This window comes from Nannobrachium achirus (assembly GCF_963921795.1).
Source record: "Nannobrachium achirus genome assembly, chromosome: 14".
NCBI classification, from domain to species: Eukaryota; Metazoa; Chordata; class Actinopteri; order Myctophiformes; family Myctophidae; genus Nannobrachium; species Nannobrachium achirus.
In genome coordinates this window covers 23,254,294-23,278,376 of record NC_137821.1, presented here as the reverse complement: position 1 = coordinate 23,278,376, position 24,083 = coordinate 23,254,294, and the positions used below count along the sequence as shown (strand labels likewise).

Sequence of the window (24,083 nt, the reverse complement as noted above, 5' to 3'; positions counted from 1 at the left end):
ACCATCATTATTTGAACACAGCATTGTTCACGGTTGAGGTGAGGCTGAACAAGGTGCAACATTGCCTACATGGCTGTGAATTGCTGGTTCTCACCATGTGCAGCATTATGGCCTTAAGGTGGTTGCACACTGCTGCGTTTTTCGGGCCGAATATCGGAGTGAATTTCGGAGAACGCAAATAAAAAAATCAAACTCACGTTATGTCAGTCCGTTTGCACACTGCTGCCCGTTTCGCGCACCACTCAGTCCCTTGCTCTCTCTATCTCCCTCTCTCTCCTTGCCCTGAAAAACGCATTTCGCAACGAAAAACGCAGCAGTGTGCAACCACCTTTACTGTACCTCCTTTTCAGATAGTTTTGTTTTGGAATAACAACCTCCATACCAAATGTATCTACTGAGTAAACACAGCCCAGGGGTTTTCCAGAGATTCCAGACTACTGGCCACACGAAGGGGAAGGCCAAGATTGGATGGTTCACCAACAAGGTGAGCCCCCCCACGCACACACAAACATCTTTGTCCTTCCTTATCATGCACATTCACGGTTAAGTGATAAGGCACTTTTCCAAATTCCCATTGAATATACCAGTCTGAAAACAGCTTGTAAAAATATTTTAAAGGCATTTATGACCACAAAAGACAGTCAAAACAAGGTGTCATTTATTTTGGGAAGTAACTGAGACTTTTTGACAATCGATTCTTGTAGTCTTGTTGGAAGCATCATCTTCAAAAGTAATTATACATTATTTATACTCACTACAGCTTAATCTCCTTGTTTCAATCTGACATGAGCTGAGACAACAGCTATATGCGGCAGAGTACAATGACAATGGATTCATCTGATTGCTTGCAACACTGATTACAACTCGAGTCTAATGTATACATCGTTGTATGATGGTGTTGCTTGACGGTGTTGCTTGACACAGATTTTCAAGAGAAAAATGGTTCAGCTTTATCATCTGTGTAAACACATTTGTTTTCTCCATTATGTTCTCCTCTGTGAACAGAGAGGAAACGCATCCCTCTGCAAAACATACAGTATTTCATTGCAGACGCCTCATCCTGCTGGTTAACAGTCCTAGGGAAGTTTCACTGCTTAATCCCCTGGCTGCGTGGTGGCTCCTCTTCTATGGTGATGTCAGGCACTGCCTCGGGCTGCGCCCGCTCTTCCCCGCCCTGGGCGACCGTCTCTGCCTCTGCCTCTGGCTGGTAGCCGTGGCCTGCGTTAGGATCCGCCACCCCCTGGAGCTCCCGCGGTCCCGATTCAAGGCGGAAGAGGGTGGGCACGCGGCCCAGGATGGGGTTGGTCAGCTGCAGGCCCGAGATCCACTGGTTAAGCGTGGCCTGGTCTCCCTGGCTGGTCATGCACATGGCAAACACTGGACCCTCGTCCACTGGAGAAAAAAAAGAATAACACTGTAAATATTCTTTGTTACGTGACTGTACCGTGAATAACTACAGGAAAGAAATGCAGAGAGAGGAGCATATTATGCTTCATGGGTCATGCATTGGGTTTCAAAGCCATGATAAATCAATGGCGGCCATGGTGATTTCCCATGAATTAAAATAACTAAATGGCCACTATGTGATTATGGTTAATGCTGGGTAATCCAGTCACTAAATGCCTCAACCACCTAGCCTGATTTCAGACTCAGCTGAAGCTTGAGTCTGACATTGTGCACTGTTTGAGCGATTTCTGGAGGGGAGGGACTTTGACGGCACGGATTGGTTATTTGTTAAACCCACCCCCACCCCCTGCGCTAATTGGAGGAGCCGTCATTTCGGCTCCAGAAATCACTTATTATGAACACAATTCCAGACCAGAGAAACAGTCCACTCTGAGAGTGGGCGGGTCTATGGGCTGGAACCAGGGTATCAACCACCATCTCTGCAATTCTATTCTGTATTGTGGTCCATATGTTTGTTTATGTTGGTGAGTCATACTAATCTTTTATTATGCCAACATATAAGTGAATTGTTTCAGTATACAGTATATATAACTTACAATCCTCCACATCAAAGGTCTCTTCATCTCCAAAGTCACGGTCTAAGTCCAGCTCGAGCTGAAGAGGATAGTCAAAGCACCTCTCTGGATCATAGGGTTCCTCCACCTGACACACACACACGATCAGGTAAGACAATGTTGTAGTTATGTACGAGATCTACGACTACTGTATATCATTTCATGTGCTGCGAGTTGACTTCCTCCCTTGTACCTTAGTAGTTACTTTACTTTACTTATTTTAGAACAATGGGGATAAATCTCCTCAAATCATCCAATAATAATAATTATAAGCAACAATAACACATTGGAAATGGAAACGCCATGTAATAAGAGCAAAATATCTCATCGATAATACACTCCACATACTCTCTCAAGCATTATTTAGATAAAAAATGCATCACCACTCGGATGACAAGATCAAAAGAGGAGGGCATGCCTACCTTCTCCTCGGGTGGCAGAGGTTCTGCCCTGAGGATGTAATAGTACACGCAGGTCTTCCTCAGCCACAGAGGGAAGGGGCCCTCCACAAACAGTGGCCTGCTGGCGTTATGTTTAGCTAGAAGCTCCATCTGGTCCGGACTTTGGGTACCTGTCATCAAGCAGAGAAGCAGAAATTTAATGCAAGTCTAATGGCTCTTTTCGACTACAATGGGCAGTCACAAGGGGTAGGAAAGTGGGACTGAGTTACCAGGGCCCAAGGTGGAGGGGCCCTAGAACTCAAATTTTGCTTCTGGGGGTCCCTGGAACAAAATATTTTGAGATCGGGGTCCGTGGCCAAATACATATCATCTTGGGGGTCCTTCCTTGACATAGGTTTCTTGCACACATTTTCACGATTTTTCAAAAATAGCAGATATACAAGCTCGCAGCGCGGCACTCGGTGCCGCGCTGTGAGCTTGTATATCTGCTATTTTTCAATAGTTAACATTCATGGGGGGCCCGCAGTGAATCCTTGTACCCAGGGCCCAGAATTTGGTGTGACGCCCCTGACAATGGGTAACCCAAAAGCTGAAACTTTGTTTATATTTCAACTACCGGTATAACCAGAATGTCCCCTGAAGGGTGAGGTACGTTGTGAAAAAGCAGAAATAGACGATCTACAAGCTCACAACACAGCGCGTAGTGACACGTGAGATTGAAGATCAGCAACATGTCTACCCAATATTACTTCAGAAACTATCCGTCTTTTTCAAGGTATATGTGTGTATATACTTTATATAGAATATATGAATGAGATACGGAATGCTTCCATACCTACAATATGAGGAAGTGTGACTTCCTCCCCTGACTCAGTGATGTCTGTGCACGGCATCTACGAGAGAGAAGAGATGAAAACATGATTATCTCTTCCTTCTGCCAAAAAAAAAACAATCTACACATTGTCTGCATATTAATACTGAAATGATATTACTCATTATTAAACAAATTGATAAATTATCATCGTCAAACTTAGGCTGTATATCAGATTATTATTATACACAGGGGAAAGCATCCAATAACTTCTGCACGACAAATAAGCTTCAGAGAGAGCTTCTAAACAAATTAAAAGCTGAAAAGGCACTTATACAACATCAAATTACGCATACTGGGTTCATTGTGTGTTAGCCCACTGCCCCTGGAAAATGGAACAGAGCTGGCAAAGCTTTACAAACATGTTTGTACTCTGGCATCCGAGTTGTGCATTGCAGACTTTAACTCTTGGTTAGTGAGAAGTTAATGAAATTTAGTATAATTATGTTTTGGTGTCTTGTAATCCCATTAGGGATTAGGATAAAGACATTCATTATTTTGAGAGATGGAAATTACGAAATGAGAGAGAAAGTGAATGCATGCTTTCAACTGTGAGTGTTCATTTAAAATGTTGTGGTCACCATCGTCATTTTATAAGAAGCAATATTCATTATAATGATACAAATATTTAAAAGTAGGGCCAATCATACTGATATGCTATTAAAATGCCAAAGTAGTAAAAGAAGGTGGCTGAAAAGAAATAGGCCGCATAGCTCTTCAGCCACGATGCAAATAATGTATTTAGATAACCAACGTTCTAACTGTAGTAGTCTTCCTCAGGGTTTGGAAAGTAGTAAAAGATGCCATGAATATATGGTACAAAAGTAAAAAAGTAACAATGTAATTGAGAGGTGTTGTGGATAAAAAGATATGTATAGAGTAGGTGTTCCCTGAGCCTGAAAACTTTAGAACCACTGGACTACGTCCCTGTGCTGACATAAAAACTCATCTGCCACGAGGCAATGGCCTTGAGAACTGCTAAAGAAAAAGAGCATTTTAGGCAATTATATATTATTTAACTGGACGAAAAAAGTGTGTTTTCCCAGACAGTAATATTGTATACCATTAATGCCCGTGTTCCACTCTTTGACAGATGAGATTTAGGGCTAAAAAACAACAACACACACCAGACTTACTATCAACACTCAGAGCCATGCCGTACCTGGTAAACGGTGACCTTGGAGTCCAGGTCAGCAGCGATGCGCGTGAGGCTGAAGCGGGCCAGGTCCACAGGGTCTTCGGGAAGCTGATGGGGCACAGGGTAGGGGTTCATGTGCTTGAACTTGGGGAACCAGTACATGATGCGTTGGTACTTCCTGTAGGGGTGGCCCTTCACCCCAAAGATCTGAGCCAGCAGCACCTTGGTCTCCACATTGGGCATGATACCTGCACATGCACATACACACGCATACGCACAGATACAGAGTATGGCGGAAAATATGTGTGAGTGATACTTTTCAATGGTTCAGGTTTTAGAATTGATTTAAACATACATTTTATTGATTCCTTTCAAAGGTCCATTCAAAGGTCTGCTCTGTCTGGATAATAGTGTGGACCACTTTGACACTGGAGTGTGATAAGGTCTCCACTTTTGTGATAAGGTTTTGTCAACTTTGGAATGAATCTGCCTGAAGGCCTCACACGATCTTAAACTGCCTGTGAAAACGCACTTTTACATGTTTGGAAATGTGCTATACAGCTAAAGATTTGGCAAATATCACTACTACAAGTAAACTACACATTAATATTTTTCATGTAAGTCCATACTAAATGCAAATTAGGGCTGCCTGCTATTGATCATTTTCTTGGGATTATTCTCATCAATAAATTGATTGAATAATCGAGAACGTCATTATCATTTTTCATGTTAATATTGAACTCGCAAAATAAATATCAGATTTTTTAATATATAGCCTATTTTTGAGCGGTGGTCACAACGCTCCTATACGTGGCCGTGTGTGTGGGTCTCCGTCCGTGTCTGTCTGTCTGTCTGTATGTAGCCTAAACTTCGGCGCGTAACTAGTGCCGCACCATTTACGCCACTCGCAATATATACATCAAAATGTGCGGCTCGGCCGGGAATGGTGTTCTATTACCTTTCGTTCCGATCCGCCTTACCATGCCGACGTAATCGGCAAAAAACGACGCTTAATTGTCCCCATTGACTTATAATGGGACAATGCAAGAAATCACTTTCAAGTATTTTTCTCTCGTAAACCGTAGGAGCTACAGTTTCAAACCTCGGAGAGGAGATTCATAATGATTTTAAGAATGAATCGAAAAATAATTACATCACTCGGCCTCATGGTGGCGCTATAACGGCCCACTTTACGTTTTGCCCCGTAACTCTTGAACCGTAGATCGGAAAATTAAAATTATTTTTTCCCTGGATTTTCCGCCATCTTGAATTTTCTCCAAAACACACTTTTTGCTCCTTGTCCTACATATTTTCTTCAAATGTCACAAAAATCGGTACACATGATCTATGAGGTGGGTAAACCACCGCTCAGTTCACACGGGTGTGATTTTTTATGTATTTTTTATTTTTTAAGTCTGATCAATCAAGTAAACCCATGTCAAACAAATTGACTAGTTTCACACAAACAAATAACACACACAGTATTGGGGACACTGACCATAATTCTCCATCTGCTCCAGTAGCTGGATGGCACACTCCTGCTGCCGGGGGTAGTGGTTGAACATGCGCTGGATGAAGTTCCTGGGCACGAACACCTCCTTGGGGAAAACGTCCAGCAGCTTGTTGTAGACGGCCAGGTCTCGCTCCACGCCAAAGTCCGCCATCTTGCTCAGCGCAGCGTAGATGAACTCCACGTGACCCCGGCGTCTGATGTCCTTCTTGATGAAGACGTCCACCACTTTGTTAAAGGTGGCCTTGGTCTTCACCTCCTTGGCCACGCGTTCGAAAATGTTGTCGTACGTGACCAGCGACTTGTCCTTCTTTTTGCCGCCATCACCCTCCTCCTCCTCCTCTCCTCCGAAGTGTGCGGGCACGCTCTGGCCCTTGGCGCACGCTGGACTGCCATGGAAACGCCTCAGCAGCTATGGGTGAGATTTCAGTTTAATGCAGATGGTAAACTTCTTTGCTAAAAAGGTGCTATGTACTCGGTGGTGCCATGTACTGTATTACTTACATTATTGCGACCGTAGGAGCTATCCGTGTGCAAAACCTACAGTCTAACCAATATGCCCATATCTCCACATACATGGATCTCCATATATGGGTCCGATATATATATATTAATAAAGGATAAAATAAAATAAAAGTCCATATATGGGTATTCCCAGATGATGCCCTGTTAGGGGAACCACACTAACAGAATCCATAGACCAAGACAGATGGCGCAACCTCGCGATTCGAGGACACATTCCGCCCTTAGGCGTCTTACTGGTTGTATTATATTTATCATTACCTTTAGAAGATTGAAAAAAATCTATGTTGCAGCTACTGAATCAGAATATTCTGCTGAACCTTGCTGTATGACATGTGTTAGTTTGTACAAACTGGTTAACCTACCACAATCTGTAGTACATGAAGGGCTGCAACTATAGATTATTTTCTAAGCGATTATACTAATCAATTATCTTTCCGATTCATTTTTTTAATTATCAGGATTTTGTGTTTTCTGTCAGTATATATTTTATTTTCATATCAAGGAATTGATAGACCACATTCTTTTATACTTCATCACACAATGGAGTCGTACGGAAATAGTAAAAACAGCAGAGCTACAGTAGATTTTATAGACCTTTATTTACGTTGTTGTTTACTATGTGAATGTGAATGTGTTGGGGGAGAAACTATGTGTTGTGTGCGTTATGTTACCATTTATCAAACACTGCATGTGATGGAGGTAGCCGTTACAGTATTTGGTTTGCTTTTGCGTGGCAATTTGGCAAATAAAATAGTTGTTATCTATCAAAAGCCATTGTCATGGCTCTTCCTTCAGAACAGAAATACACCGGTCATTATTTTACCTGTCCATCCTTGTGGTACAGCTGTAGGGCCTTCGTGAGGGCCGATGCAGAGGCTTGGTTCGACTTGATCAGGCTGGCATGACGCAGGGACACAATCCCCACACTCTGGAGCCGCAAGAGGCAGCGAGCACAATTCATGCTGGTTCAATCTTATGGACCTTGAGAGGCAGAGCATGACCAGAACATTGCAGTGTTAGACCAAAGGCTCGACTGGTTATCTAAACCTGAGCCAAGACCCGCTGCAACGGTGTCCAAGCGGAACAGGTGACGTAGTACTTTTAGTTGGCTATGGTACTTGTGCCATCGCTATGACTCAGTCATATACTTGTATGGAGTCCCAATGTCGGTCATGCCCGAATAAGGTGGAGTCTATGATGTCAGACTTGGGTATGTCAGTTAGCTCTATATATGGAGTTCCAAGAGGGAGTCTATAATGTCCATTCTGGCTAGCCATCGTCACGAAAAGGGACCGCCCACTTGTCCCTTTTCTGTGCGTAGCCATCATTGACTCTTGTCTCGAGAGATTGATAATGTCAGACTTGGGTATGTTAGTTACCTCCAATCTCCATATATGGACTTCCAGGCATCCTGTGACATGGTCTAACTCGAGGGGGTAGCCATTATGACTAAGGCTGGCAAGTATGATATGGAAGCCTTCTTTACAGTAAGTGAATACAAAGATTAATATTCTAATGATCTACTAGCAGGTTATGTGAGATTATCTGGCATCAATACAACATGGGAAAAGATGAAAAGACCATAACATAAACCATTATAGTTCATGTGCTTCCATCAGGTATTACAGCATAATAACACAGCAGTTAGACACCAAAGGCAGTGTAAAAAACATATCCAAGCTAAACGATTGAAACAAAACACAATACAATATGTATATGATTTGTGTTTATGGTGTATGGTGTATGAGTTCACAGCCAGTACTCACCATGATCGTACAGAATGTTTATTTATGTTATTGCAGGATTAGTCTCCTTCACACAGTCTTTCCAGGGGCACCTCCATGTTGAAACACCGGTGGTTCAACACCTTTCAGCTTCCCCCAAGAAGCAGAAACATGAGCTCAACAAACCTTTGTTCCGCAGTGCTGCTGGTTTTCAGAATATAGTCCCATAGCCCGGAGAGACCAGTTCTGATTGGATAACAATTAGTATGCCGTCAGGGGTTAGGGATTTGCGCTGGTGGTTGCCAGGACAACCATCTGTTTAATCCATAGTCCCTCCACGCTATGGGATACAGGAAATAATTAATAATAATTTGCATTATTAATAATTTGCATTATTAATCATTATTAGATGTATATTTATTTTCTAAGTAGTCAAAATCCCTTTACATGGGGAAAAAAGGTAAGTAAAAAATAGGTAGGAAATAGGAATAGGTAGAAAAATGAATGGTATCTAAAAGTGAAAACTATAAAAACGGGGTAGGTGGTCTGAAGAGTTGGGTTTGGGTTTATTTGCTAGAGAGAGAAGTATTGGCATCAAAATGTACTTAAAACACCAAAAGTAAAAGTACTCAGTCATCAAGCAGAATGTCCTATTTTAAGTTTTCAAATGTTTAAAAAGCTTAGTGATCGTCGAAATATAGGCCGCCTACATAGGGCTGAAGTGGTTAATGTATGTTTTGTAATATTCTACAAAGTAGCTAACTAAAGTTCTCAAATAATTGTAGTGGAGTAAAAGTTCAATATTTAACTTTGGGATATAGTGGAGTAGAGTTATAAGTACAGAAAAGTACTCCAGTAAAGTTAAAAAAAATAAAATAAAAATCCTCAAAATTGTACTAAATACTAAAATGAGTAAATGTGCTTAATAGTTAGGTTACTTTACACCACTGGTTGGTCTGGGGGCCATTCCCATCCAGGAAAGTGCACAACGCAACAGTGCCACACGGTGGCGCCAAAGGCTTTGCAAAACGAACAGAACGTCAGAGCGTAGCAAGCCTCCTCCACTGACAGGAGGGAGGGAGGTGTAACCACTTTCTGACGAAAAGTTGTCTTACAAGTTTCAGTTTGCAGCTCCGCAACATCTGTCGAAGCAGAATCACTCAGAACGCCCCCATATTACACACAAAGACGTGAACGGATATTCCAAAACGACTTTTCTCCATGACAAACTGATCCACTGGATTTGTGTTTCGCTACAATGTTTTGATTTCTCTCTCTCTCTTTCTTTATTTGGGAGTATTTTTTTTTGTTGGTGTTTCTCCTGGCATCAGTGCGTGTGCACGGATCGGTTCCACTTCCACAGCCTCAGCACGAGCTCCCTCCTCAGCATGGAAAACACCTGAAAACAACACTTGACCTCCAGAAAGAGAAAAATAAGCACTTTGTCAAAGTGATCCGCGCAGGAGGAGGAGGACCATGGACGGATCTATGAATAGTTTAGGTAAGAAGAGTAAACACAATTAACCATGTAGTGATTGCATGCTTCCCCACTTCCCCCCAACTCCGTCCCAGATTTCATCAGAACAGTTGCTTGCGTGCAGCGATTGGAGTGTGGAAATTATAGAGTAGTTGTCATTTATGGAACATGTATGCAATCATCCTGCTGGAGCTGTCATTAATTATAGTTACTCAAGTGTCATTACAGCGCAGTTAAGGTGGTTTAAGTTGACAACTTCATATTATGAACCTATCTATTTATCTTGGCCCCATTACCTTGGCATGATCTTTTTATATTTATCATAGGAATAGTTCTGAACTCTTAATATTGTTGGCACGTTTAGGGTCTAGCAGCAGCAATCCAAGCGTATTCTAAAGTTACACTTGCCACCAAATACCTGAAATAGCCCCTCGATGTGTTTCTGCTAATTATGTGCATGTGCCAGTTCAGCACTGTTCGGGCACGTACCTTTTAGGCGAAGCCCGAACTGGCGAAGTGGGGAAATGTCCGATACCGTAGCGATCTGGCGAACGTCTTCTGGACAGGGCGTTTATCGTGCGCTTGCCCAGGCCTTATGGCCTGGGCATAAATATAACGATTGCATTCACCACGGCTTCGTAACTCGCGCGGCGCTCCGCCGGCCGCGCGGCCCTGGCCCGCTCTTCGCGGCCACTCGCGCCTGCGGCGCTCGGGGGCGAAGAGCAGGACCAAGGTCCGCTGGCCTTCGCGCCGCTTGCAGTGTCGTGGACAATCGATTCGCCAGATCGCTACGGTAGGAGACAAATCCCCACTTCGCCAGTTCGGGCTTCGCCAGAACAGGACTTTCCCCACTGTTCACATATGGGGGTCAGGTGAAATGTGACTCTGGGGTGTGACAAACAGCCAGCCTGCTGTAATAGGTCTCAGATATCGGTGTGTGTGTGTGTGTGTGTGTGTGTGTGTGTGTGTGCCTGTGCGTGCGTGTGCGTGCGTGCGTGCATGTGTGCGTGCGTGCATGTGTGTGAGAGAGAGCTAGAGTGAGTGAGTGTGTATGTGGTGTGTGTGTGTGTGTGTGTGTGTGTATGTGTGTGTGTGTGTGTGTGTGTGTATGTGTGACTGTGTGTGTGTGTGTGTGTGTGTGTGTGTGTGTGTGTGTATGTGTGTGTGTGTGTGTGTGTGTGTGTGTGTGTGTGTGTGTGTGTGTGTGCCTGTGCGTGCGTGTGCATGTGCGTGCGTGCGTGCATGTGTGTGAGAGAGAGCTAGAGTGAGTGAGTGTGTATGTGGTGTATGTGGTGTGTGTGTGTGTGTGTGTGTGTGTGTGTGTGTGTGTGTGTGTGTGAGAGAGAGAGAGAGAGAGAGAGAGTGTGAGAGAGAGAGAGAGAGAGAGTGTATGTGCTGTGTGTGTGTGTGTGTGTGTGTGTGTGTGTGTGTGTGTGTGTGTGTGTGTGTGTGTGTGTGTGTGTGTGTGTGTGTGTGTCAGTGCGTGCGTGCGTGCGTGCGTGCGTTTCTTGTAAGTGATGAGAACAGATAAAGCAGATGCTGATAGGGGGTCTGTTCTGGTGTTGTATGATTGCATGTTCTGGGGTCCAGCCATCAGATTCAGCACTGTTTCATTTCCTGTTGAGCACTTTGCAATGTCTCTAAAGAAACACACACTGACACTGAAGAGGGAGAGAGAGAGAGAGAAATCATCATCCTCTTTGGAAATGAATGTTATTTTCTTCCTGAGCATGACCGTGAGGCGTGAGGTAGAGTCTGTCTTTAGAATGTGTGGTCTTCTTCTTCAGTGCTCTGTCAGTGGTCTGCTCCCTGCAGACACTCTGCCAGACCACCGGCGGTGTTGTGAGCACTTCAAAGGCGCGAGGAGGGCATTAACGCACTGGCAGATTCTAGCAAAAATGCCTTCAATAAAATCGGTGGTTCACACACTTTCAAGATATTTCAAAAATAGCAGATGTACAAGCTTTCGTGCCAACGCGAAAATCTAAAATCACACAGATGCTTTCCTGAGTTCAATGGTTTAAGAAATCCTGGAAAGAAAAATGAAAGAAAAAAAATATATAGTATGGGCTTCTGGAATCATATTATTATTGAGCCTTGTTGAATTCTCCTTATGATCCAGTGTCTTGGCGCCATTTCACTTTAAAACACCTCTATTGGGGTCATCTGGACATGTAGGACTCTGGATTTTGTGTGTCCCTCAGACAGTTTTTAAGTTGCTTGATTCAGTATTTAGATATTTGATATTCATTAGCAGGCGTTGACATTGAGGGTTGCCCACCTGCACCTGGCAGGTACTGTAAATAAAACCTTCGGGCAGGTGGAGCTTGCTTTCGGGTTGCCAGACCGGGCATCGTTTTGAGAGTGGACGCAACAGTCTATAAACACAACTTAAAGGGATATTACACTTTCAAAAAACTTTTGGTCATTGTATGGTCTAATCAGGCTTGTATGAACACCCTGAACAGTTTTTAATTTTCTTCATTCAGTATTTAGATATTTGATGTAAATGTTATCTGGCCCTCCAGGCTCAGGCCCTCTCCCCACACACACTCATTGTAACTTCAAACTCCATTTTAACCATGATAGATTCATTAAAAATACCCATTATTTTTTCTGGTGACTCATACTACCCTCCTAATACGTGAGCAGGCCGTGTTTTTTCCATAACGTTTTTCATGTATTTTTAATAATTCTTTGTGAAAATGGAAAAAATTAAATACAATAAAAAAATATAAAAAAGACATGAAAAACGTTATGGAAAAAACACGGCCTGCTCACGTATTAGGAGGGTAGTTTGAGTCACCAGAAAAAATAATGGGTATTTTTAATGAATCTATCATGGTTAAAATGGAGTTTGAAGTTACAATGAGTGTGTGTGGGGAGAGGCATGGGCGTGTCGGGCCTGGTAACATTTACATCAAATATCTAAATACTGAATGAAGAAAATTAAAAACTGTTCAGGGTGTTCATACAAGCCTGATTAGACCATACAATGACAAAAAGTGTTTTTGAAAGTGGAATATCCCTTTAAGATAGTTGTCTAAACACCTGAGCGTGGCCAGAGCGCTCTTGTCTTTCAGTCTGTGGATTATTATCATTATTATTCTGATTATTTTGTATTTTGTAAAAACATCCCCTCTCAGCTCTCACACATTAGAAGAACAATATCAGCCACCAGAACCACACACACACACACACACACACACACACACACACACACACACACACACACACACACACACACACACACACACACACACACACACACATGGAATTACATAAGATCCAGTCGCTCCACCCTTCCAATGAAAAATGTTAATGTGAGCTATAATGCGGCCGTATGTACAATGGCGCTATTGTTGCACATCTGCGTAGACCTTGCTTGTCCCACCTTGTGTGCTGATGTTGTGTTTACTTGTCTTGTAAAACGCCGGGGTGGCGAGGCACACAGGGGAACAGTAAATATCACACAGAGACATCCGCCAGCAGCTGTCCGACATCGTGGCCTCCAGGTCGGGGCGTCACAAGTGGGGGAAAAAGTGGGAATTAGTTACTAGGGCCCAAGGTGAAGGGGCCTTAATTGTTTTATACTTTAGCTATTGAAAAATAGCAGATATATAAGCTCACAGCATGGCACCGAGTGCCACGCTGCGAACTTGTAGATTTGCTATTTTTGAAAAGTCATGAAAATGTGTGCAAATCTTTGAATATATGTATTTTTTAAGCGAACATTTGTAACAACATTTTTGCTTCTGGGAGGTCCCTGGAACTAAATATGTTGGGGGTCCGTGGCCAAATACATATCATTTTGGTGGTCCTTCACATGAAAGGGTTTGAGCATCACTGACATAGAATCATGGGTTCTTCAAAAAACCTTAGAAGGATTTGAAATATTCTAAGAATTTTCACGATTTTTCAAAAATGGCAGATCTACAGGCTTGCAGCGCGGCACCGTGAGCTTGTATATCTGCTATTTTTCAATAGTTAAAGCACAAAATAATGCTTAATTAATAATGCGTTCGAAGAACATTCGTGGGGGGCCCACAGTGAATCCTTGTACTCAGGAGCCCAGAATTTGGTGCGACACCCCTGCCTCCGGGCCTCTGGGATGGGAGGATATTGGGCTTGCATGAGCCTGGAGCATAATGCAGCACCGGTACAGTGGTAGCGACATAGACAGAGGTCACAGACAAATGTGGCAAATTCTGTATTTTCTTTTTTTACTGTATCCATATTTTCTTATTCTCATCCTTACTGAATGTCAAGTTCTCTTCAGAAGATGTATGACTCTCTCTTATATATTATGACACTATGGCAAATTAGGAGTCCACTTCTAGTGGTTCTCAAATGTTTTATTTGGACCCCCATAACACTGAGTGGGTACAAATGGAACCAAATGGACCCGTAAGGATGCATTTGGTTCCATTTTTATACTCTCAGTATTACAGACCTGTTATGGTCATTCAGGGCTATCTCTTTTTGTCTTTCTGGTAATATTATGTCTGTGGCAACCAAAATGTCCACCTCAAGCCAGCATGGCGACAACCCCTGGACAAAGACCAGGGGTTTAACTGGTATCGTACTGTAGTTACTTTGTAGCACCAAATGTTTTTTCTTGGCACTCTAATTACATGACCATTTACCCGTTTATTGACGCCTGAGTTCATGCTTAGTCCATGTCTCTGCTTATTATAAGCAACTTTGGACTTGTTTTCTGTAAAGTTGCTTGTCCGTGGAAACCCCTTCTGAAACATGTTTTGCGTCCAGATATTCCACACTTTCACATGAAAATAGCAGATTCCTTGTGAGGTTGTAGATTGGCTGTTTTCAAATGGACCAAAATAATAAATTTAAAATGCTCATGTGACTTAGTCGCTTCTTTTGGGCTTGTTTTCATAGACCTGGTTGCTTTATTTCTCCTGCGAAATCTGGCAACACTGTTCATGCCGTTTACTCTGATCGTACACAGTTGCTCTGTGGATGAGAATCCCACCCACCACAACTCGTCTCTATCTACTGTATATAGTTTTTGTTTCCTGTCTCTCTCCCACACGTTTATATGCATAATGCAAAGAACTGAAGTTGAACCTAAGGGTCCAGTGCCTTCATAAAGTGCCACCCATCAATCATCTGGCTAATACAGGTATACAAGGTATAGTAGGGTTTGAATTGTGCAATTCATGCTTTGAATTGGAGTTATGAGCCCGGTTTTGTCGTCCGTCTATCGACTCTATGCTTTCCTCCTCACAAGCCTAATAGTCATAGTCATACGACAATGTTGCTCGCTGAAAATCAGTCATTTAAACTCATCAATGCTGTTCTCAGGTGCCTGTGTGCAGCCACTCTTCTACTGTGTCCAATCTGTCTTGTGTTCATTGCTTTGCACAAAGGCATGAGAACAATGTCAGCCCAATTGTTTCAGCACTAAACTGTCATTATATGGGAGTGTCTGCAGATCAGCTGTTACATATATCTGCGGTATAGCTATAGCTAGTAGCTACTTCTGTGTATTTCCTAATATTCGTACACATTTAGACCTTTTCTGCAGAATAGGGTAGTTATGTTTTGCTTGTGTCAGGAATATTCCCTTGCTCTCTGTCACGTTCTGTCAGACACTCTCTGCCACTGCCACTGTATCCATGTCAGCAGTGAGGGAATAAGAACTCATTATGTTTTAAAGTATCAATACGGCAAGTAGAAGTCCCGTATTTAAAATGTACTTTAGTAAAAGTACAAAAGTATCCGCAAAGGGAAAGTTCAAAATGTATCTAAAAAATAATTTGAAAATAGCTGAAAAAGCTCACGTGAACTTGTACATCTGCTATTGTCAAATGGCCAAAATATATAGAGGTTATATAAAGTGGTTAGTGAGTTTTGTAATAATAATTCAAATCTACAAAGTAACTTGTCTAGTAGCTAAAGTTTTCATATAATTGTAGGGGAGTAAATGCACAATATTTTCCTCTGAGATGTAGTGAGGTAGAAGTAAAAGTATTGAAAATTGTAGTAAAAACTGACTAAAGTAAAAAATAAAAATCAACTTTGTACTCAAGTAGTACTTGAGTATTACACCACTGCCTGTCGGTGAAATCATGTTATTATACTGCCTCTGGCTCTGACATGCTGTCTTGGCACCAAAGGGTGCTCTGGTTGTTGTGCACCCAAACTAGCAGATTTACAAGCTCACATCGCACTGCTACTGCATAGATCGTCTATTTATAAATCATGCATAATCAGTCTTGTTGATGAGGGTCTGACAGTTTGTTACTCGTCATCGTCACATGACTGCAGGAGATTTACTGACAAGCCCTGAGGTGCAACCGTAGCGATTTATCACTCGACTCCTGGTTCATAAATGAAAGCAACAATACGTAACTTAATTGAAAGAATACAATGTAAAATTAGCCATTCTGTATGGTAGAGCAGTGTTTCTCAACCACTGTGCCTCGGGACCTTTGGTGTGCGCCCGAGAAGGGAAAATCCCAGTTGTCCTACGCCCAGTTGTCCTACGTCCCAGTTGTCCTACTGTGTCCCAGTTGTCCTACTGTAGCCAGTAGCTACATGTAGCCTACCCCCACCTCAGAATTCGTACAGCTACTCAAGTAGTGTACAGCTCTCGCCGAAAATTCTCCATCCTACTGCTGTAATTATTGTCCACGACATTGCAAGCGGCGCGAAGGCCAGCGGACCTTGGTCCTGCTCTTCGCGCCAGAGCGCCGCAGGCGCGAGTGCCCGCGAAGAGCGGGCCAGGGTCGCGCGGCTGGCGGAGCGCCGCGTGAGTTACGAAGCCGTGGTGAATGCAATCGTTATATTTATGCCCAGGCCGTAAGGCCTGGGCAAGCGCACGATAAACGCATGAATGGGATGAAGATCGCTTGCTTTACAGTCTGTTCGCGGACTAGCCCATACAGCCAGGCTACAGTAGGACACCTGAGACACGGTAGGACAACTGGGACGTAGGACAACTGGGCGTAGGACAACTGGGACTAGCCCCCTGAGAAGGGTCAAGTGTGCCTCTTGAAACTGCTTGAAAGCCAGTATTGTATTTATCATTTTAAAAATGATTTAAACTAGTGAAAACAGCCGATCTACAAGCACACACCGCCTCGCGGTGCGACGTGTTGTGAGCTTGTAGATCGGCTATTTTTTGGCAAATGTTCTTCCCCAAGATAATGGGTTTTGATTATAGCTATAATATTGTAAATCGCGATTTATTTTGTCACAATAATCGTGATATGACATTTTCATATCGGCCCATCCCTAGTGTTAAACCCATTGAGCCCTGTCTGTCATCTCTATTCTGGGCATGTCATAATAGGTAATCAGAATATGGCGAAATTAGGCGAACATTTGCAGAAAATAGCAGACTGCAAGCTCACAGCATCAATGTGATGCGTTGATGTTTGAAGAGACTTGGTGTAGATTTTAGCTACAGTATATATCGTCTCCGTTTGGAAGAAACCTCATATATCCTGTTACTTTTCATGATTCAAATTCAAAAGTAGCAGATCTCCTGACCCAAAAGTTTTGGGACCCAAACTAGTGAAAATTGCAGATCTACAAGCTCACAACGTGTCGCTTTGTGCCGTGTTGTGAGCTTGTAGATCGGCTATTTACAATACTTCTTAATAATTATTTGATTTAATTTATAGAATTTCTTAAATGTGTTTGCTTGTTTGTTTGAAAAGGTATACAACTCTTCAATTTCTAAAAATAAAATTATATATTTGAAAATATTTTCCATATTTTAGAAAATGGGATTTTTACTTGAGTTGTTGTGACCCATATAAAATGGTCCGTGACCCACAAATGGGTCCCGACCCAGTGTTTGGGAAACAGTGGTCTAAGTAGTTAAGTGCCTGAGAGCTGAGAAAGATGTTATTCAAGTCACACTAATGTGTAAATGGACCAAAGCAAGCAACTAACGGGAATGAGATCAGGTGAAAAAAGATTAATGATAGCCTGTGGTGATTAAATGAGAGGCTATAAACTTCAGCTCTCCTCCCTGATACATTCACACTGCTCATGAGCTCAGCGTATTGCAAAGATTTATGATTGCACAAGTAGTCAACAGAGTACCTCATGCTCTTGTTATCTGTAAGCAATGGCATGTTGTGTCTTGCATAATATTCCTTTCTAGTTGGTCCAGATGTGACAATCAGATCCGTGGCACAGTGTTGACCCAGTGCGGCGCTTCATTTGGGAGTGGATTGAGAATATCCCCGGGCTTTTGGACGGGGTATTTTTAGACGGTGTTTATCCTCGAAGAGTGGTGTGTTTTTAGCCTACATACTGTAACCGCCTAGGCTGACTTTTCACCTCCATCTACTGCAGGATCACAATCTCTTTATTACCATTAGTGAGAGCCAGGTTTTCGGGTCCGATTGCCAACCCAGATCTTTGGGTAGACCACTGATTACAAAAAAATAACTAATTTGATATGATTGTTGCATTAAGAAAGAAAGATCTTAAGGTTCCATTATATATCTGGTATTAAGTTTTTAGCCCAATAGTTTAAACAAAAAAGTCTAATCAATCATATAATAACCATATAAGAATATAAAATATGATACAATTCGTTTTACAGCTGTCTACCTTGTCCATGGCTGTTTTTTTTAGTTTACGCTGTTCCCCGGGTGCACTGGGTGAAATGTTTGTGGCGTCACACAATCCCTGCAGGCTGCCACATTCGCTTGCAGCAGTGGGTGTAGAGAAAGTCATTTCTCTGTATCGCCTCTCAACCCGTTTCAGTTCAGCCTTACAATACCAACTATGACAGGTCTCACTCACCTGTGCCTGGGTGTACAGTATGCAGTGGTGGAAAAAGTTCTCACACATGTCCTCTATTCAAGTTTACTAGACTAAAAGTACTAAAGTATTGGCATCAAAATATTCTTAAATGTAAAAGTACTCATTATGTAGAATTCATATAGGCCTACCCTACAGCTATTTTCAAATGGCCGAAATGTATATAGGGCTGAAGTGGTCAATGTGTGTTTTGTAATAATAATCTAAATCTACAAAGTAACTAGTAACTAAAGTTTTCATATAATTGTAGGGGAGTAAAGGCACAATATTGTCCTCCGAGATGTTGTGAGGTAGAAGTAAAAGTATTGAAAATTGGAGTAAATACTGACAAAAAAGTAAAAATAAAAGTAAAATAAAAAGTCCTGAAAACTGGAAATACTCCAGTAAGGTAAAAAATAGTACCTAAAAATTGTACTTAAGTACAGTTCTTAAGTAAATGTACTTACTTACTTTACACCACTGGTGTACAGTATGCCACAGGATGCGCAATGTTGTGTGGCAAGGTGTCTGTGTGACGTCACAAAGGGGGTAATAGTGTGTCTTATGTGTGGGGAGTGGGGACAAAGTACAAACGCTAGTCTGTAGGAGGCTGTGGGAACGCACTGCGCGGCAGCAGAAAGAACAACTCCGGCAGGGAGCCGAGGTTGAAGAGGCAGAAGAAAAGAGAGAGTGACGATGGGAGTGGGTGGACGCCGTGTGCCTTTGTCAACCATCTGCCACTGCAGGCTGCTGCTGCTGCTGCTGCTGATGTGTGAGAGGTGCATTGCATGCATGCCTACGCTGGAAATAAAAGCACTTCTCTGTGCAAATCATTTAATTTCACCAGCCTGATAGACATCTGCGAGAAACATTTGACTATTTAATTAACGAGAACAGACTTTTGACCTCCTGTGACAAATATTTTCCATTTCGAAGTAAGGGGGAATGCTTATTCTAATGCTTCATTTATGCCCTGTCGTACGATGGTGTCCCGTGCTGAAAGTAGATCTACAAGCTCACAGCTGTGAGCTTGTGGAGCTGCTATTTTAGATGCCCGCCTTCAAAAACGGTTTTGTCTTGTTGTAAATCTTTGGTCTGAACTGGGCTTAAAAGGATGATAAAAGTTAGCTTGGTCTTTAGTAAACTGAGCCAGTCCTGGCGTATAGTGCTGCATCTGCAACAAACTGATTTAGCTTTGCTTCCAGTTGGACGAGAAAGAAAGTCCTCTGCGAAGCCGCACACACACAGCTATAACAAAAGAGCCAGTTTGTTCTATTCCAAGTCTCTTTGGCTGTGGAGCCATCAGGCAGCCACCCACGAGACCTGAAATGACCCTGTGTCTCTCGTCGAAGCAAATTTCAAATAAGAGGGAATGTTTACCGCACGCCCCGGATCAATTTCTACGGCTTCATTCGTCACAGTCTGCGTATTTATTATGGGTTCTCCATTTTCAATACCAGTAAAGTATGCTCCTGCTCCTGTCGTTTAGCTACAATCGGTGAATCAACAGAGTGTCATGGCCCGATTCCTGCAAGAACCATTTGTCATGGAGGTGTGTTTGAGCGTGAATCAGTCAGTCATCCTCTTCTACTGTAACTCCTCGGCTTAACTTGGTTTCCACTCACTGTCTGCTATCAACGTGCCTCAGTTTCAGCTCGATCAAAGTTTGACGGTGTTTCAACCACTTAAACCCTATATACTTCGTCGACTGTGGACCCCTGTGGGTCTGTACTTAGTCCTCTCCTTTTTTCTCCAATCGATCGCTTATTTTCACAAGAATGTTTGCCTATTACGACGTGCCCAGAATTAGGATTGCTATAGGGCTTGTGTGTGGTTTGTCACTCACTGTACAGGTGGAGAGAGAGAGGGAGATAGAGAGAGATGTGAGGAGAATGGAGATGGTCCACTGCAGACCAGCAATGCTTTCAGTCCAGTCTTCCAGTCCACGTGTTGTGAACATGTGCCCCCCCCACAACCCACACACACACATGCACGCACGCACGCACGCACACACACCCCACTTCCCTTGACCTGTTGCCAAATGGCAGTGAGTCACCCGCAGGCCTTGGCTTGTTACTGAGAAATTAAACAAGAAAATAAAAGAAGACAGAGAATGCCGTTGTGTATTTGTGTGTGTGTGTGTGTGTGTGTGTGTGTGTGTGTGTGTGTGTGTGTGTGTGTGTGTGTGTGTGTGTGTGTGTGTGTGTGTGTGTGTGTGTGTGTGTGTGTGTGTGTGCGAGACATGCGTGCATGTGCATGTATGCATGTATGTATGCGTGTGTGTGAGACTTGTGTATGTGTGTGCAAATTGATGCACTTTTTGTGTTTGTGTGCAAGCGATACAGTCAGCCTCGAGTGTACAGTATCAGTCTGTGGCATATTTGTGTGCACATTTAAGTACAGTATAACTGTGTGTATGTGTGTATATGTGTATGCTGGTGTGCGTGCATGTATACGTGTGTGTGTGTGTGTGTGTGCGTGTGTGTGTGTGTGTGTGTGTGTGTGTGTGTGTGTGTGTGTGTGTGTGTGTGTGTGTGTGTGTGTGTGTGTGTGTGTGTGTGTGTGTGTGTGTGTGTGTGTGTGTGTGTGTGCGTGCATGTGGGCATGTGCATTAAGCTGCTGGACGTGTGTCCCGTTCCCCTCCTGAAAAAAACTCACAGAGACTCTGAGCGGTGCACAGAATCTGCTCGGCCCCGGAGGGGAAAAACATATTAACCGTTGTGTTGCTTCCTTCCAGCCTGAGACGGCCTTCCTCCATCTGCACCTCCTCCTGTGTGCACGGCACGTCCATAAATACCAAACGTCCACTAAAAAGCACAAGTCCAAGGAGGACTGTCCTCTGAAGAGTCTAATTGGTTCCTCATGAGGACACGACGGCAGTGTTGCGTCCAAAGCACCTTGATGCTTGTGTTCCAATGCAACGACGCCAACTAGGGTAGAGAAGTTATAGGAACATTCCCATGCATGGCTTCTCGGCTGACAGTGGCCCTGAAAGATGAGGGTGTTTGTTGTTGCCGTTTTGATCGAATACTTTAGAGCAAGGGTCTTCAACAGGGCCCCTAGGGGGTCCTCAGAGTTACTACAAGGGGTCCTCCAAATCGTTGTGTGATAGAAAGTTTTTTTCACCCTTTTTTATACTAACCACTTGAACCCTAGCGTCCATATTCTGAGAACTTTAACCAAAAATAGCAGATCTACAAGCTCGTAGATCGGCTATTCTTGGCAAATAGCTTTGGTGTAGAGGGGGAAAGGAGCAGACTAAGTTCATAGTGAAAGGTCAAGTTTATTATGTATTGACGGTTCAAAGAATCCAAAATAACCTGATGATTGTGCTGTCATTGTGCTGTCAAAAGATGAAACTACATGGAATCTATTAACAGTTTGTTGGGGTCCCTGCTTCATCTCTCTCTCAACTAAGGGGTCCTTTGCCTGAAAACGTTGAAGACGCTTTAGAGCTTGAATAATTTGGGGAGACTGCATGTTTGTATGTCATGTAGCCGCTCGTCCCGTCCCGTCCAGAGGATTCAAAGCGAATGTGATGCGCCTGGGAGATGATTATGGACTTCATTTAAAACATAAGGGCTTTAGTGTCATATGTTGTTATATGGCTCCTCTGGTCCTGAAGAATAATACAGGCCCTAATTATGTCATTGGCCAAGTCGACTTTGCACAGGGCTAACTTGTCACCCGTCTTTATGGCGAGGTCTGGCCACGATGGCCAATTTGGTGACACCACACCCAGCACAGCTTCGAAAGATTCAGCTCTGTACACTGTTTGATCCCTGTACTTAGTAGATTGGTTTTATGCTCGATGAATGGAGCATTTTATTGAAGGTTTTGCTGTGAGTGGCAGTTGGGAGTGCTAAGGTTAGCCACAGAATTTGTAGGCCCGCGTGAGGATAGGCTAAGCGCCTCATGATCGTTAACGCTTCTGGCAGTATCGGATGGATGTATGAGCGCGCTATGTGATCTGATTCCTGGTAACCCGGGCTATATGGCCAATGACTGAGCTACAGTCTTTTTTTAAACCCTGTTTTTCTATTGGCCACACAATGATTTAGTGCTTTAGCAGCTGAAAAGTGCAGAGAGACGCCCGTTTGGCATTTTACACCGTGCGCATATTTCACCACTCAGGTGACATCACTTGTCTGTCTGCAAGTTGAACCGGGTTCCACTGAAAGACGGGGATTATACATTAGAGCTGGTTGTTTATTTATGTGTTAAGTTGACGACGCAGGCCTCGCTGACAGCTAGGAAGTTATTATCGCTCTCAATGGACCGTGTCTCCTGCAGCCGTTGTGTGTGTGTGTAAGCGTGTGCTGGTGTGCTTGTAGCGTGTGCGGCGGTTCCCCCGTTTGTGTGCAGTTCACTCAGCTGTCCAGGCCGTCTGTCTGCGCACCTCGGGGCTTGCAACCCCGTATCTGAGGCCGATTCTACCAATGCCTTCTAAATCGCACACCTTCGAGATTTTGTTGAAAATGTTCAAAAGTTGCAGATGTCCAAGCTTTCAGCTGGGCACACAGTGATGTGCTGTGAGCTTGTAGATATGCTATTTTTCGATAGCTGATGCTAAAATCTACAATAACACAGCTTCTTTCCCGCGGTTTTAATGGGTTAAAATGTTTTAGAAGATTATCATTGGTCTCTGGAACATTTACATCACTTTCAACCTGAACTTCCTTTTTCGGGCATGTCATTATAGGTGAAACGCTAAAATAGCCGATCTACAAGCTTATAAACACGTAGCACAGCTATTGTCACCGCTTGACACGTCATACGACAAAATATACAGTACATTTTAAAACCTTTGGGTCGTGTGTGCTTTCGTGGTAGTGCAGAGTCAGACTGCAGACTCGAGATTCTTCTATCTACGGTGGTCCTCAACCTTAACAGGCCGCGACCCCCAAAATAATCATATTTTAACTGGGGACCCCCCCACCACCCTGACAAGCACTAAGAGTTGAGGCATTATATTTTGTATAGCACGGTTCTATTGTGAAAATAGCTACAGATCAGCTATTTTCACAATTTCAGCCTCTAATATTTGACAATTTGGTCAATGTTTAATTTGACATTTTAGATGTATTAAAAAGTCCTTAAATTGTCACTTTAGAAATGTGCAGATACCCTCTATACACTTAAACTTTATGTTGGTTTGTTTACTGTTGAGTTGGAAAACAATGTTGCACATTAAGTTAATCATCTGGGGACCCCCCAAAATCATTTGGGGACCCTCCTGGCCTGGGGGTCCCGACCCACAGGTTGAGAACCACTGGTCTAGAGGGGAGTCAAGGAGGTAGTGTTACACTGCTCCTGTATGGCCTTTTGTCTTTTCGCCGTCTCTCTCTAAACCCTCTCACTTGCTTTTCATTTCCACCTGGCTCATTCTGTGGTCACACGCCTTAAACTTCATTCCTTTGAGGCTTGTTGGCTTCATCAGCGGAGATCAAGTGACCGCTGCTCCAAACGGCGGAAAGCTGAAATACACAAACTCACATGTGTACTCACACAAACTCACACAAACTCGCACGCACGCACGCACGCACGCACGCACGCACGCACGCACATCTGTATTACTTCATTTGTAAGGACCATAACGTCGTTGTCGGGTAGAAAACTAGTGACA

General features: G+C 43.3%; 2 protein-coding genes across 4 annotated transcripts in view; one reads left to right on the top strand and one right to left on the bottom strand.

Annotated features, from left to right (window-relative positions):
* Positions 1 to 693: 693 nt before the first annotated feature.
* ecsit (ECSIT signaling integrator) lies at positions 694 to 8,307 on the bottom strand. Its single transcript, XM_080742034.1, has 8 exons — positions 8,233 to 8,307; positions 7,290 to 7,447; positions 5,930 to 6,353; positions 4,456 to 4,679; positions 3,258 to 3,315; positions 2,444 to 2,592; positions 2,004 to 2,109; positions 694 to 1,392 (listed from the first exon to the last, which is right to left on the bottom strand). The coding sequence occupies exons 2-8, from the start codon at positions 7,425 to 7,427 to the stop codon at positions 1,088 to 1,090; spliced, it is 1,404 nt and encodes a 467-aa protein (XP_080598160.1). The 5' UTR covers positions 7,428 to 7,447; positions 8,233 to 8,307; the 3' UTR covers positions 694 to 1,087.
* Positions 8,308 to 9,319: 1,012 nt separating this feature from the next.
* The window catches only part of eml3 (EMAP like 3), a 61,473-nt gene continuing 46,709 nt past the window's right edge, over positions 9,320 to 24,083 (top strand). For 2 of the 3 annotated variants that reach the window (XM_080742046.1, XM_080742045.1), the window contains exon 1: positions 19,127 to 19,229. In XM_080742046.1, the coding sequence (XP_080598172.1) occupies positions 19,154 to 19,229 (76 nt within the window). In that variant the 5' untranslated portion in view covers positions 19,127 to 19,153. Of the gene's footprint in view, positions 9,692 to 19,126; positions 19,230 to 24,083 lie in introns of those variants that run through there. The other variant, XM_080742047.1, reaches the window with a different exon arrangement.